We start from the raw sequence: 14639 nt of genomic DNA, 5'->3' as shown, positions 1-14639 counted from the left end.
AATGAGCACACTGGCCATTAAAAAAAGATAGCAATCTCCTTTTGGTAGGCCTACTACAGTAACTAGATGCAACATGGTTATTTGTACCAAAACAGGCTGCTGTCTGTTCAAAAGTGTGTGGGTAGGTTAAACTATTAAACTCGCTGGACAAAAATGTTAAGCAGTTTATAACTATTACACGGGACTCAGTCGAATTTTAGAGTTGCGTGTTTGAATGGTCATCATTTCACGTTGCCAGCACCAGTCTTTCTTGGTCTTCCTTTGAAGTGACTTGGACGAACTTCAGTGAACTTTTTGTGCCAAGCTCTCGGCACAGTGAGAAGTTTACAGGTGAGAGAGACTTTGGAACTCCAGGAGTAGGAGTATAGGATTTAAGACAAACGGTTTGGTAATGGGTGACGTGAGCGCGTCGGTCACGAACTGCAGTTCTTTCAATCTGTAATTTTCATGAACCTGACAGTTGGAATAATTCTGATGCCAATTGATGTTCTCGCAGAAATGAGCCGTTCGCTTTCCTACTACCCCCCATTCACGGGAGTATTTGGTCTCGCCCCTCTCGGTGCGCAGAGTTCCTCCAACCTGAGAGTAGAAGTCAGTCTGAAACAGTCGCTCTTGTCTCAGGGGGCATCGTATGCGAGCTGTTTGGAAATCCTTTCGCGTTTTATTTATGTTTCTCGCCATTTTTCTCTCTCATGAAAACCATTCTGCTGCGCTCTTTTGTGAAGGAGGACATTCTGTATGAACGAATCCTCTGCATCTTGACAGTCGCCTTTTACAGTGGAATATCTGTTATGGGATTGATGCTTACAAATAATGTTTTTTAAGGAGGCTCAGCCATGGAAGATGACTGAACTTTAAGGCGATATGGCGACTGTATCTAAAAAGCTAATTTGACCCACAAGCTTCATTGAAGGTAAGTGTTATTGAAGGCTACTGTGCAGTGTCCTCACATAAATATAAATTGTGCGTTGCCTACATGTTACCCCAATGGTAGGCTATACTGTTTGGTTTTAATGTGTAAATCATTACACCGAGTTTTGGTTGTTATGAATGTAGGTTACTCTTTCATTTGTATCCTTATTGAATTAAGACATAATCCTGTTTACCTGTGTTGAAGTGGTGCACAGTCGTTTGTTGTCTTGTGGATATAGCCTGCTTTTCTTGGATGGTCATCATAATAAGTTTCCTCTAACTTTCCGACACAGCCGAAACATTCTGACTGTACCCTATATTCCCATGGTTTTTTCAGGTGTATCACTTTGTACTATTACACTTGGTGGGACATCAAAGGATATATAATCAAAATGTGTCAATTTATTATGTGTAGTTACAGTGCAGTTAATCTACTATGATTACATTATGATGTACAGTATAGCCATCACACAATATGACACAAAGACATCAAACAGCTTACATTTGCAATTTTAATTTGAACATCACTCTTAGTCCTCTCTCGGAGATTGATTTTTGGTTTTGTGGACAATTCCCTGGAGCTATAAGGCACCTGTAACAGCATTTTTATGACAGCTCACTGTTTGCACTTGGTAATGACAGCCGGATGCATCTGTGCAAAGTCCTTCTTCGCGAGGATGGTGACCCACCTCATTTCCAGTCCTCGGGGGGTCGCAGTGCACTCTGGACGGTTCATTGAGTTTAAGTCCAGAGGCCTGGACCAGGTTTGAAGATGAGGCTAATGCAGGGTGAAGCCTCCCCCTGTGCTCGGAAAAAAAAGGTGTAGTGTGCACAGACTCAGCTGAAATTTGTATGTGCTTACCACAGCCCAGCTTAAAGAGACATGCTTTATTTAAATGGGGACATGGGCGTAAAACCTGAAGTGTATAGTTACAGTGTCATGCAGGAATGCATGGAAGGCACTGCAGGAGGAGAACTTCTCTCCTGGGTCCTTTTCTAACATGGCAATATGAAGTCTTGGTGTTTAGATTTATGGTGATTAAAAACAAGCATGTATGAAACCAGGATGTCAGTATGATTTATCAGTGACGTCCAGGCAACTGTGTGGAGTGTGACAAGTATCTGCTCTTTAATGTGGCAACAAGGGTCTCACAGCGTGCCCTGTGGAGTGCAGTTTATGGGGTGTTTGCTTGGGATGTTGATCTGTGGCGGCGAGCAGGGTTGTTGCCTGGCAGGTAGGAGATTAGCAGAGCGTTTGGAGTGCTACCTAGAAACCATTTTGCCATTATTTGGAGCAGGGTTAAGTCCTCATCAGTTTATTGGAGCAAGATCCGATAACATAGATTGAGTAGAACATTAAAAAACATCATTCTTTATGATGGTGAAGGCTTTTCCTTTTATATTATTAACTGACAATGGATTTTGTGTTTGTTTCTTTGCCTGACTCAACACAATAATTTCTGAATGTGTCTATGTTCATGTGGTTGTATTTTAAAACACAGGTTGGTCATCACTGCATTGGTTACTGTCAGCATAGGTCTCACTGGCCACCGTTCCTTTCTTAATCAGCTGTTCCTCTGGAATGTTGGCATATGGGCAAACGTGACAAATGTTATCATTCCAGAGGAGCATAACATATGTACCAGCATAGATATGGGATAGCTGCAGTTCACTGTAGTGACTTGATTTAGAACTTCATGCATACCACAGTCTGCCATCATGCACTGCAACCATTTTTGTAGAAGCTTATAGGTTTACACTGTTCATCATCATGCATTGACTGAGAGGGTTTGCACTTACTTTGCACTCTGGACTGGAGGAAGCCTTTTGTCTCATGGAAACATGTGACTTTCTCATCCTCCAAGTTCTCATTGGTGCTAACTCCTCGGTTACTTTTTTTATTGAGGGACTGGAGTCCTCATTTTCCAGAGGACACTGGTATAACAATATAACAACAGACTTCTGCTGCCTAGAATTGCTAATAGAAATTAAGGCTAGTAAATACTTAACTGGGGTGCATTCCCAAAACCAATTTTGCTAACTAGTTAGCAACTTTGTTGGTTGCAATGCACTTTCCCAGGTTAGCTAACAGGTTAGCAACTATGCTTTTGGGAAACGCACCCCTGGACAGTAAGTGGTACTGGTTATATTTAAATCTATCAGAAGGCTCTAACCTGAAAGTTTATCCCATTGTGTCATGTGTGATGTCAGGTGATGTGAAGCATTGTATTGATTGCCGTATTTTGTTGACACTATAATGAAATAGCATCCCTAATGTGTACTAGGAACATTTTGAGCTGGTCTACAATCAGTCACAGACCCCATAGACTACTTCAGATGGGTGTGTGGGTATCATAGAACTGGTTGCCTGCAGAGAAGCTGTCTCTGAATGCTTTATGATGGAGTGTGTCTCTCGATGCCTATAAGCACATCAAAACTAAAGAAAAAATTGCGAAACAACGAGCAGATTTTTCTCCCTGTGATGTGTTGTTTGGCTTGTCAGACAGAATAGAGAAAGCGAGCGAGAGCAAAAAAAAACTTCTGTGTAGTCGCTGAAGTCTGCTCAAAATGTGGCTGATGCATGCAAATCGGACCCACACAGAGACTATGTGCCAAGCTCGGGCCCTTTGTGTTCTGTAGGTCTTTATTTCTGAAATGGAGAGTGCGTGCAGATTGGAATATTGGGTTTATGTGAGCGTAATTTACAGAAGGTTCAAGAAAAGAAAAAAAACCCCACGTCAACACGTTGTATTGTCTTTTGATTCTGCTGATTGTGCATGCACACAGCACTGATCACAGAAGCCAGATTGTTATAGTTGCCGGATCTAACCTACCATAAATGCACATAAAACCTACACACACACACAGACACAGAGACACACACACACATTAAAAATTAAAAATCACATGCACAAACAGATATGCACAAACACAGTCACATGCACACACACACACAAATAAATCCTCCTCTAGCTTTAAATATTCAAACCAACGTAAATTTGCCATGTAGCCTGTCATCTCTCTCTCTCTCTCTTTCTCTCTCCCTCTCCATCGGCAGTCCTCATGTTTAAATTAACTTTGTCTTAGAGTCCTGCAGTCTGTAGTCTTTGTGTTATCTAAGGCTTAATGAGTGTAAACCCTTTATATCCTTACACCCCGAGTCTTCCTACTTCTCTCTCGCTCTCTCTCTTTCTTGCCCTGTCCTCTTCCATCTTGGTCGCTCTTTCTTTCATTAGCTCTTCTCTCATCTCTCCCTCATCATTCTGTATGTTCTCCGTGTAGCATTTTTATCCCTCACATATGAACTTCTCTCATCTCTGTCCTCTCCTCCCCTTCATCTTCTCTTCTCTTCATCTCTCTCTCTCTCTCTCTCTCTCTCTCTCTTTCTCTCTATCTGTGCTTCCCTTTCTCCTCATAAGCTCTTCCCATAGGGTCTTTTCATCCTTTTCATAGCTTTTGGTTTTTGCAGGGGTTTGGGCGAATCATTGCAGTGGTTCTCCACAGGTTTTAGGGAGAGAAAAAACAGAAAGACTGAAAGAAAAAATGAAAAGAAGCCGTAAATCCCCTGTAGCCGGCAGGCTGCATGAGAGCGAGCCTGTTGCTGACCGGCGGAGACTTAAGTGGATCTCCTCGGCGGTGGCGACGGCTGTTTTTTCGCCCAGATCTCGGAACACGCTACGAGGCATGTTGTACGTCTCTTGAATCCCTCTCATGCACGTAATCCGCGTCTGTAGTTTTTATAACGCACTTCAGACGCACAGGGCTGTGTGGTGGAATGTGTTCTGTGTTGTGGTTTTGTTAAACATGAAGGCTGGCTGCGTCTTGATGCCGATACCCTCTTTCTCTCCCCCCACCATCCTCTGGCCCCCAGACAAAAAGGAGTTTGGGGGTGGAACTGGGGGGGGGGGGGCATATGCCCACCAGATGTGCAGGTAGCTGCTGTTTATCCCCCAAGAGGGCAGTTCCCTCATCCCCAGTCACCTGACGAACAACAGCTACTGCAAGATTTACTTCTACTTCCCATATTTTATATCTCTGCTCCTGGGTGGTTTCTAGAAAGATCTGAATGAGGTTGATATGCAGCACAGAGAGCCAGGGGACCAGTGCTGTGAGGCCAGGGCAGCTGACGAGGGCCGCCTCAGTTGATTAAGTCTCTGGTATGACATGTATGCGTTTGCTGTCTGGCTGCAGTTGCCTCGTCGCCACTGGAATAACTGAGGGAGGGTGCATGCCCAAGGTGGTCAAGAGGAACACAGTGGGGCTATGTCTGGTTTGTGGCTTTTCTGTCTTTTTTTACTGGTTCGAGGTTGGCATCTGCACCCTATGTTGAGGTCTTTGTATGTAAAGGTGTTTCGCCTGGTGCGAAGAGTCCAACAGATGAAGTAGGTGAGTGGAAAGTGGAAAACCGCATTCAGAGGCTGATGCTTCAATAGTGTTTTTTTATTGCCCATTTTTGCCCTAAATAAATCTTGCTGCTGGTCAGGCTTCACCCAACATGCACAATGATGTCAAATGAATGTAATGGCGCATAACATAAAGTTTTGTTAGAGTGATTCTCTTGGTCATGCTGCTTGGTCATACTGTTTTTTTTTGGCTAAGAGCACATCTTCACACAATCAACACATCTTCACACAATCAACATTAGCAGCAGCTGAGGTTCTCTCCATCGGTAACAGACACAGGTTGAAGGGATGGAAAGAGCATCAAGCCAGTTCTACCACCTGGCTGCCGTTTCAGTTTGGTTGTCCATGTCAAAACATTTGTTTCTTACTGTGTAACGCTAATGAGTGTCTCTTCACCCCTTACTTGTTAGCACAGCTTGGGTTGAGCTTGGTTTGTTTTTACCTGAGTTCCCACCAGACGGTCTCTGGGCCAGTGAAAACCCCATGTATGTTTAATGTGTTTGAATGTTTAAGCAAAGATCCTTAATATACAAAGATAAAGCAGCACAGGCTTCTACAATGGAATGGAATTGTACACAGTTCCTGCCTCCTAAAAAGGCGTGGTCAGAATGCGCTGACGCTACCTCGTTGATGAAAACGTCAAATATTTTTCATTTTCGCGCCTCTCTCTTGCTGTGACCAACTGGAGCTGGCCTGGGTGACTGAATTTGGTACATCGTCGTGGCAAGATGCGGTCTGATTTCCAGGTAAGTGGCAGCAATGTGGCAAGGTATTTGTGATTAGTCTGTGTCAGTGTAACGAGTTATCTATGTAGTAAAATGTCTGCGGAGTTTAGGTAATAACATTATTATTATCTCGTGTCGCCGTCATGAATGTTAGCTCATTGAGGAGTAACGTTAGTTGACGTTAGCTAGCTAACCATCTGATACCGATAGCAGAGCTAGCTGAGGCACTAGCTACCAGATTAATTTGGTAGTTAGGCTACAAAGATAATTTACGAACCTGATATTTGCTCTACCTAAATCGGCATCACTATAGCTTGTGGATCAGATCTACTGCAAGCGACATTGATTTAGCAGTTTTGAAATGTGTTTAGTTGCTAGTAAAAAATGAGTAGCTACCGTATGTACACAGTTGTTGGTGCACTGAATTTTATTATCAGCCTAGCGTAGCAGCTAGTGAAACATTTAGTTTTACGCCATATTCTCTGTCTGTCCTTGATGACGCGACGATTTTCTCTACTGATCTCTGCCCCGATCCTGCACATTACATATTTTTGTATTAAGTTTGTCTCTGATGGCAAATGTGTAGTCAGGGTGGCGCTCAACGATTGTGTTGAATAACGTTACATCAGTTGTGAGTAGTTTTTCTCGGATGGTCTTGCACAGACCCTTATCAAGCAGCACTAAAATGAACGTCATGTTTGCTAATTCTCTCCCCAGTTGTTGGACGAGCAGAAGGACGCTATGGATGGTGAGGATGAACCCGCGATGACAGGGAGGAATGAACTTGAACCTGTGTTATTCAGAGGATAAGTCAATGCTATGTACTGTGTTCTGTAACTGTCCGCTCTTGTGGCCATTCAAATGTATAGGGCAATTCCACGCAAAACTGTAACATCCATAACACCAACACAATGCCATGGTATTTAGTTGGCATTATGGATGTGACAGTTTTGCGTGGAATTGCCCTATACAAGTTACAGACTTTTAAAGTTAAACATATCAAATATAATTTCATATAGGCTACTAACAATCAGACCTGAAGACTTCATGAAACACTACCAAAATAAAGTTGAAACTAATTCTACAAAAGGCACTCCAAAGGAAAAGCCTTTTTGGCTGCATTGGCCAACATGTTTCGACCAACAGCCTGTCACTATGAAACTCTGTAACTAGATTTAAACTTCCCTCTGTATGGAAAAAAAGATCTATTATTCAACATTAGTTAACACACTGAGAATGATTGCTGCACTATATGTATTGTTCTCTAGCAACCTGAAGGTCCAAGACTCAATCCACTGAAGGCTCTCCGTAAGATGGTGGATCTGATGTCTGCTTTGTGGTCCTATAGGACGACGCCATGGATTGGGGTCAGAGATGCGCCTGAGAAGTAAGTGTTTGTGTTTGTAATCAAGTGCTGTAATCACAATTTGACTGATGCTAAAACTGGAGTAGGGGATTTGAATGGACATTTATACCGTGAATTTAAGACATCAAAAAGCCTGTTCATGGCCTCAAAGAAGTCAGTCGTAGTATTTGCCTAACTTGGCAGCCTCTCCAGCTGTATCATAGTCTTCAGTCCTATTGTGTTATCACAGCATTTATAGTATGAAGGATCATATTAAGCAAAGCAATGTGCAGGTGTAGTAACTTAATTTCAAGAACATAAGAACATAATTGTAATTCATGATGTTTTTTTTTTTACTTTGCGTGGTGTTGTCTCTGTTTTAGGTGCTGTAAATGCTGGCCATATGACTTCAACCTTCATCCAACCAAACGAAGAGATCCTGCTTTCCTACACTCCATTCAGGATGTTAGTTAATTCAAAGACAATAACAGTATTTAGTTTTGTAAATGCTTAACTACCACTCAATGCAGGACACATCTACTGGCAGTTGATGGAGGGGGTTTAGGGCAGTTGTGCTATTCTTTTCCTTGTGGGTAGACTGCAGAATGTGGCTATGTATGCAGGTGTTAAATTGTGGGATTTGTTGAAAATGTGAATTTCAAATAAAACCATACCATTCAAAGTTAGCCTCACACACTTTATACCCTCCTTTCCTCAGGTTTACTTGTTTGGATCGGATGGAGAAGTCGGCACTCCTTATATTAACAAGCTACCTCTTTCTTCTACTAGTTCAATAATATGGTATCTGAAAGAGAAATGCCAGTGTTCATCATATTTTTAGCCTTATGTCAATGAAAAAATAAGTGGTGTATTTCCATTGTAATTTGCGTGGGTAGTAGGCCTAAAGATATGGCCGTGTGGCGGCGCTGTGGGATACATCGATTGGCGCTACTTTATCAAACATCAGAGGTAAGGCTAATTGAGAAAGCAGACGTCTGGTTAGGTGTGCTAGTTAGCAACTTGTTAACCAGGGGCACGTTTCCCATAACCATAGTTGCTAACTAAGTTAGCTACTTTGTTGGTTACAATGCAAACTATGGTTTTGGGAAACGCACCCCTGGCTGTCCAGATTATTATGTGATATGACCTACTTGTTAAACAATAATATGCAATACTATAGTACAGTGGTTCTCAAATGGGGGTACGTGAGATTTTAAAATATACAAATAATTTGCAATAAATGTAGTCATGGATTACTATCCAAATGTTTGAATTTTGTATGTGTTTATTAGTTCCAAAGTTTAATAAATTAGACACTGATGGCACAGTGCTCTGTTTTAAATCTTTTTTTTCTCAACCAAAAATGCTTTGCGCTGGTTAGGGGGAAGGCTACTTGGCTGAAAAAATATTTCACAGGGGGGTACATCACTGAAAAAAGGTTGAGAAACCACTGCCCTAGTTTATGTGTATGGCCGTCTGCTATACAGCCTATTTGAACGCAATCCATTTTCGCGATTGAGTGATCAACATCGAAGTGGTAAGCAACGGTAACTTATTCCAGAGAACCTTCGGCTACTTAGTAGATCGCGTGCCAGTGGGTTACAGAAACAGACAGACAAGTGGCAAACAAAGTCGTTTTTCTCATTAACTGTTCATCTGAAAAACGCCATGTCGATGTCAGAATGTAAGGAACACATGTGAATTACAGAAAATACATTAAAATGCCCAATCTCGAGCTGTATAATTAAGGGCTGGGGCATAATCCGAGAAAAAATGATTTCTTCCATAGGGCCACAGTGTAAAGAATCTCTCGCTAGTCTCCTAAAAAGGCGTGGCGCTAGTGAACCCTACGTCATAGGGGAACAGGAAGAACCCTTCTGTGAATCGTCTCGCTTTATCAACCGTCTCTGGTTTAAGGTTTTGCGGGTTGACGCCGAGCAGCTGAGGCGAGTTCGGTCGCATATGCTGAGGCCATCTGTCGTCGCCCACTCCTGCGTCTCCTCCGACCCCCGCAGCTCAGCTGGAGCTGTTGTCCCTGCCAGTCAGAGGAAGTAGTGTGTGTGTGTGTGTGTGTGTGTGTGTGTGTGTGTGTGTGTGCGCCTCTGTGTGTGTGTGTGAGAGTGTGCCCTCGGCCTCGCCCAGTGTCGAGCAGGTTGGCTAGTGCTGTCAGTGTGGGTGGAGAAGGTTGTAGAATGGGCAAATTTAGTTTGGCCCCTGCCCAGCGATGAGCACCAGGGGCAGTTGGGGGGGGGGGGGGGGGCGACTGGTGGTGATCTTCAGTCATCAACAGCAGACGAGCTCAGCTGTTAGCCTCTGACCTGCCTGCTTGCCCACAGCTGCTTGACGTGGGTTTTAGGGAGGGTTTGTTGTATTTTTCTGTCTCCTGTGTAGTGACCCCTAGCTGTATTTTCTTTTTTCTTTTTCTTCTTTTCTGCCCTTTCTTTTAATTAAGAAGCGGAATCTTGTTTGTGTGTCGCGGCGGTTGACCTGCGCATACGTACGGTCATTTCTGCAGGTGCTGGGAGCACCTGGAAAACTCCCCAGAGCCTTGTGGAGGCGTGGTGCTGTTCTCTCTCTCCTCCCATTCATCTTCCAAACAGGAACACTCCCTCGCTAGGACAGGGAGCAACTTTTACATCCAGAAGGCACCTTTAACTTCAAGGAACAAACACTTGGTTTGTGCAGTGTTGGGGTTACGAATAGCTCACTGCAATGGTGGAAGGACAAATTGTTGTTACATATTGCATATCTCTGCAAATGGTAGCTTAAACACTTAGTTTCCCAATTAGTTTGCATCCATTTGCCTGAAATCGCTGCTCTCTTAATCACAACCACAAATACCAGCAGTGTTAACAGCCTAAATAATTAAATGCTTGTTGATAAATAAGTAATCAGTGCACTGGCAGGAGTAGGTGATCTCCCCACATGCTTCAACACCGTTGTCTGAACACAGATAGGAGGATAGTCAAGTCCTCCAGTGCCTTGGCCACTGGTGCTTAAGGGTCAGTGGATCCATGGGATTGACCAGGAGGTGCCAGAGACCTGCAGGAGCTTGGCACGGGGGCAGCCATTTGGTCATGTGTTGACCTTCATGCGGTAAAGTGGGCAAATGCCGCCCCATTCAGTGGTGGCTTTTATCTAAAAACTCTCTTCAGTTCAAAAAATGAGGTGACAAGTTTTTTTGTTGTTGTTGCTGAGGGTGAATTTGTTGCTAAGGATGGCAGTTGGCAGTTTATGCATCGCCTTTCACGATGGACTGGACGCTTTAGAAGTGTCGCTGGGGGTTGTGTATTAGCTAAAGGTTGTGCATGAATTATTCACTCTGCTTACTTGAGGCATGACATTTTTTTCCTCAAATTCCTTTCATATGCTGTTTTCAACAACAACAGCAGCATTTAATAATTACAAAAAAGTTCAACTGAAGTTCACTTGGTGAAATGTTTAATGACCTAAATAATTGCATTATGAAAGAAGCAGAATTTTTTTTTCTCAGAATCAGTCATTTTCTCAGCCATTGTGTGTACAGTGGAGCCCATGGCGACTGTAAATCGTGGCTATGGCAACAGGGGAGAACCTGTGGTTGGGATAGGTGCAGCCATGTGGAAATGCAGCTGTGTTCACACTTCCTCGTTTGTGCGGGATTAATTACCAGCGGCATGCAATATGGGTCCGTCAGATCTACCGGGATCAGGGAGTGGGCTGGGGTGTTGTGGGTTGAGGGGGGTCGCATCGAGTCCAGGCGGAAAAATCTGCTGAGTCTTGCCGTTTATATTTCTGCAGGAACAAAAAATGTGGAGGGTGTGGGGGGGTTGGGGCAGATTTCAGCTCAGAGAGACAGACAGAGAGAGAGAGACAGAGACAGAGAGAGAGATGGGCATGCCAACAAAGAAACAGAAATCCGCTGACATCTCAAATGCTACCTTTAAATGCCAAAATGTCAGTGTTGTGGCACACAAAGCATTGGGGTAAAGAACAAGGCAAATAAAGAAAAAAGAGTGAGAGAATAATAGAGAAGAGAGGGAGAGAGAGAGAATGGGGAGGGGGGGAATGGGAGAGAGAGAGAGAATGGGAGATAGGTGGACAGGAGTTTTCCATTGCTCCACATCAGCTCTGCGAGAGAGAGAGAGAGAGAGAGGTGATGCAAGCTCGGACATGACAGAGAAGCTGCCTGAATGCCTGAACATCTTGTGAGGACAGGAGGCCATTTGTCCCGCCATTTGTCTCGTTTTTCTGGGTGTCTGGCACACACACACACACACACACACACACACACACACACACACACACACACACACACACACACACACACACACACACACACACACACACACACACACACACACACTCAGTTGGAGCCAATCCACACTCATTCTCCATCTGTCTCTAACACATACATCTTCACCCACTACACAGGAACTACATACTCAATCACATCAGTTCAGTTCATCTTTTTCAAACCAAGACTGCTTTTAACAATGAGCATCATCTCCATGTAGTTTGCAGAGACCAGAGCCTGTTTAAACAGTCCAGCCTGCCATTATGAGCTCAAACACACACGTTTTTTAGCTACTGTCTGTGCTCCACTTTCTATTTAGGTTGCTATTGAAAAGATTAGTAAGCTGATAATACAGCCATTCCCAGACAAAACAATAACAACATAGAGGCCCTTTGTGGTGGCTAGTGTGAGTGCTGCTAAAGCTACTTAGCTTTGTGTGAAAAGTCGATGTGGTGTAAGGCGGCTTGGCTCTCTGCACAACTGAAATCATCGCAGCCCGGAGATGAAAGCTGATCTTCTGGCCTACAATGAGATTTCATAATGGCACAGCACCAATGGCCGGTGAGAGGCTTATCACTGTGGTGCTAGCCGCGGTGGTGTTCCATTTGGTGTAACTCTACACTAAATAAACGGAGCCAGGCATGGCACGTATGTTTGCTCTACCAACATGTGTTTGTTTTTGTTGTGCTTGTCAGCTAGCTCCCTCACTTTCATCTGTCCTCTCACTGACCTTTGTGTGTCTGTGTGTGTGTGTGTGTGTGTGTGTGTGTGTGTGTGTGTGTGTGTGTGTGTGTGTGTGTGTTTGAGTGAGTGGTGTGTGTGTGTGTCTCTGTGTCTCTGTGTGTGTATCTCTCTCAGTTTGGGTGCAGAAAAAGTGTACATAAGAGAGTATGTATGTGTGTTATCTGATGTGTATGGCATGTGTGAGAGCTCTTGTAGCCACTCACACAGCTCACTTAGTTTCACACGTAGAATTTTGCTCCCTTCATTCAGTCACTCCCTCAGCCCATCTCTCACATACCTGTTAGTTAGTCATATGTCACACACTGTCTGTCAGCCAGCCTTTGTTGCAACTGTGTTCTGCACACAGTGTTACTTACGCTTACTTTGAATCTTCTCAGCACAGCCTTTTTTCCTCTTACAAATCAGTTCTCCAAGACCCTACCAAACCATGCGAGTGACCCAAAACGGAAATGATAATGATTGTTTTGAGCACAATTGTTCTGCTCTGGGTGACCATGAGAAATGAAAAACAAGCGCGGAAGACTAGCCTCTGGGCACGGCAATGGGAGGTGCTGAGGCCTGGCGGAGCATCTGTGGGATTCAGAGAGAGAGGGAGAGAGAGAGAGAGGGAGAGAGAGAGTGTTTTGCAGGAAGTGGCCGGCAAGTGCACTTGAGGTGTGTGTAAAAAAAACTCACCCTTTCAAGTGTGTGAGAGTCTGTTTGTGTGCCATTGCCCCTAGATTGTTACCGGCGCCACATCTTTCCTTGAGCATTCCTGAAAGAGAGAAAAACTACCCTGACTAGTGCCTGGAAAGTGAGTGGTCTGTGTTATTAGACTGCGGGTGTCCGCGAGTATTGTTTGCGGTCATCAGCGCAGCGTGCCCGGCCTGCCATTTCTGTTTCCCTCTCCGGCTTCCCGCTTCGGCTAGCCGCTTCCTGCCCACGCTGAGCTGGACTTCCTGCCTTTCCTGGCCCTTCTGAGGGTCAGCCATGTGGCTGGGGGGGTTGCGGAGGTTGCAGGGGGAGCACGGCGGCCCCAGGCAGCCTTAAAGGCTCATTACAGGTCAGAAAGCCCTGACCCGGGTCACACACATGTTTTTTAACGGAGTGAAAACAACGTGGTGAGCAGCCTGCAAATGAGCCTTGCCACTTCAAAGGGCCCGAGCGGACACACTACGAACGTGCGCCTCTGATGGATCTGCTGAGTGACAAGCGGTGTTTGGACATAAAATCAAGACAGGCGTTCTGATTATAGGCTTGTTCTCAAAATATGTCTTGGTTTGAAGAAAAAACGCCCTAACCACCATCTCTCTGTTGTTATGCTCTGAGAGATACACTACTTTTGTATCGCTGCTGGCCCGTGTGTAGGTTGCAGGCTCCTCAAAGGCCGTCTTTCTCTGTGGCCCCTATGTTCGACTTGGCAGCTGTTTTGCTCACTGTTGCTTTGTTGTGTGTTCCAGAGCGCTGCCTGTGAAGAAATCTGGGGGTGAACACAGTGGCTCCCCCCGCAGGGCGTTTTGAGATACTACAGGGCTTCGAGCAGAGGGTCTGGAGTCAGCAGCCATCAGTGAATGGCCACAAGCCCAGACTATTACAGCACTTATGACCACAGCCGGACGGTAAGACCAAGCTGCCTTCAAACAAGTTCTCAACCTCCTGTTTTAAAGGTCTGCATCCTTTTTGTGATACATTCTGTTTTGTAGCTTAAAAATATGTCACATAATACAGAAACAGAAAAATACTCTGTAATTTTACATGATCTATGTTTGACTATGTAAGTTTCATTAGAGGCAAGTAGACAACAAATGCTCAGACTTCGAATCATATCAGCGCAGGAAGGAAATCTAAATGTAGAGTGTCACCATAGTAACCAGTGGCTTCTTTGTGCTTTTGTCTAGGTAAGCAACCAATCAGGAGACAGCGAGAGCAGCGAGGTCACACAGAAGACTCATGCCATGGAGGTCAAGGGTGACCTGATCACAAGCCATGGTGAGAATAAATTCAGCTACAAATAACAGATCTTTGTCATATCAGATAATAATAACAATAGTATGGAGGCAGAAAAAATGTAAGCACTGTAGTGAAGCACCTTTCAAAATGCCCAAGGACATTATTGCCTGCCAGTGTGTGTGTGTGTGTGTGTGTGTGTGTGTGTGTGTGTGTGTGTGTGTGTGTGTGTTGCTTTATGCATTTGTTTTTATGTTATGTTTAATATGTATACATGTGTGTTACTGTATGTGTGTGCAAAACATGTC

General features: G+C 44.2%; 1 protein-coding gene and 1 long non-coding RNA gene across 2 annotated transcripts in view; both read left to right on the top strand.

Annotated features, from left to right (window-relative positions):
- Positions 1-630: 630 nt before the first annotated feature.
- The window catches only part of ccdc120a (coiled-coil domain containing 120a), a 24640-nt gene continuing 10631 nt past the window's right edge, over positions 631-14639 (top strand). The window contains exons 1-3 of the mRNA XM_076276704.1: positions 631-913; positions 13845-14003; positions 14283-14373. Coding sequence (XP_076132819.1) covers positions 13956-14003; positions 14283-14373 — 139 coding nt within the window. The 5' untranslated portion in view covers positions 631-913; positions 13845-13955. The remainder of the gene's footprint in view (positions 914-13844; positions 14004-14282; positions 14374-14639) is intronic.
- LOC143114338 (uncharacterized) lies at positions 5834-8071 on the top strand. Its single transcript, XR_012984896.1, has 4 exons — positions 5834-6061; positions 6758-6788; positions 7309-7427; positions 7769-8071. It is a non-coding gene; the product is annotated as an uncharacterized LOC143114338 (long non-coding RNA).

Source organism: Alosa pseudoharengus, unplaced genomic scaffold (genome assembly GCF_046254945.1).
Source record: "Alosa pseudoharengus isolate Yale_2024_CS ecotype anadromous, Long Island Sound unplaced genomic scaffold, YU_APseudo_1.1 YU_APseudo_1.1_scf_9, whole genome shotgun sequence".
In the NCBI taxonomy this organism is placed as follows: Eukaryota; Metazoa; Chordata; class Actinopteri; order Clupeiformes; family Clupeidae; genus Alosa; species Alosa pseudoharengus.
Note: the sequence above shows the minus strand (reverse complement) of the source record. Positions and strands in the feature narration are given on the sequence as shown.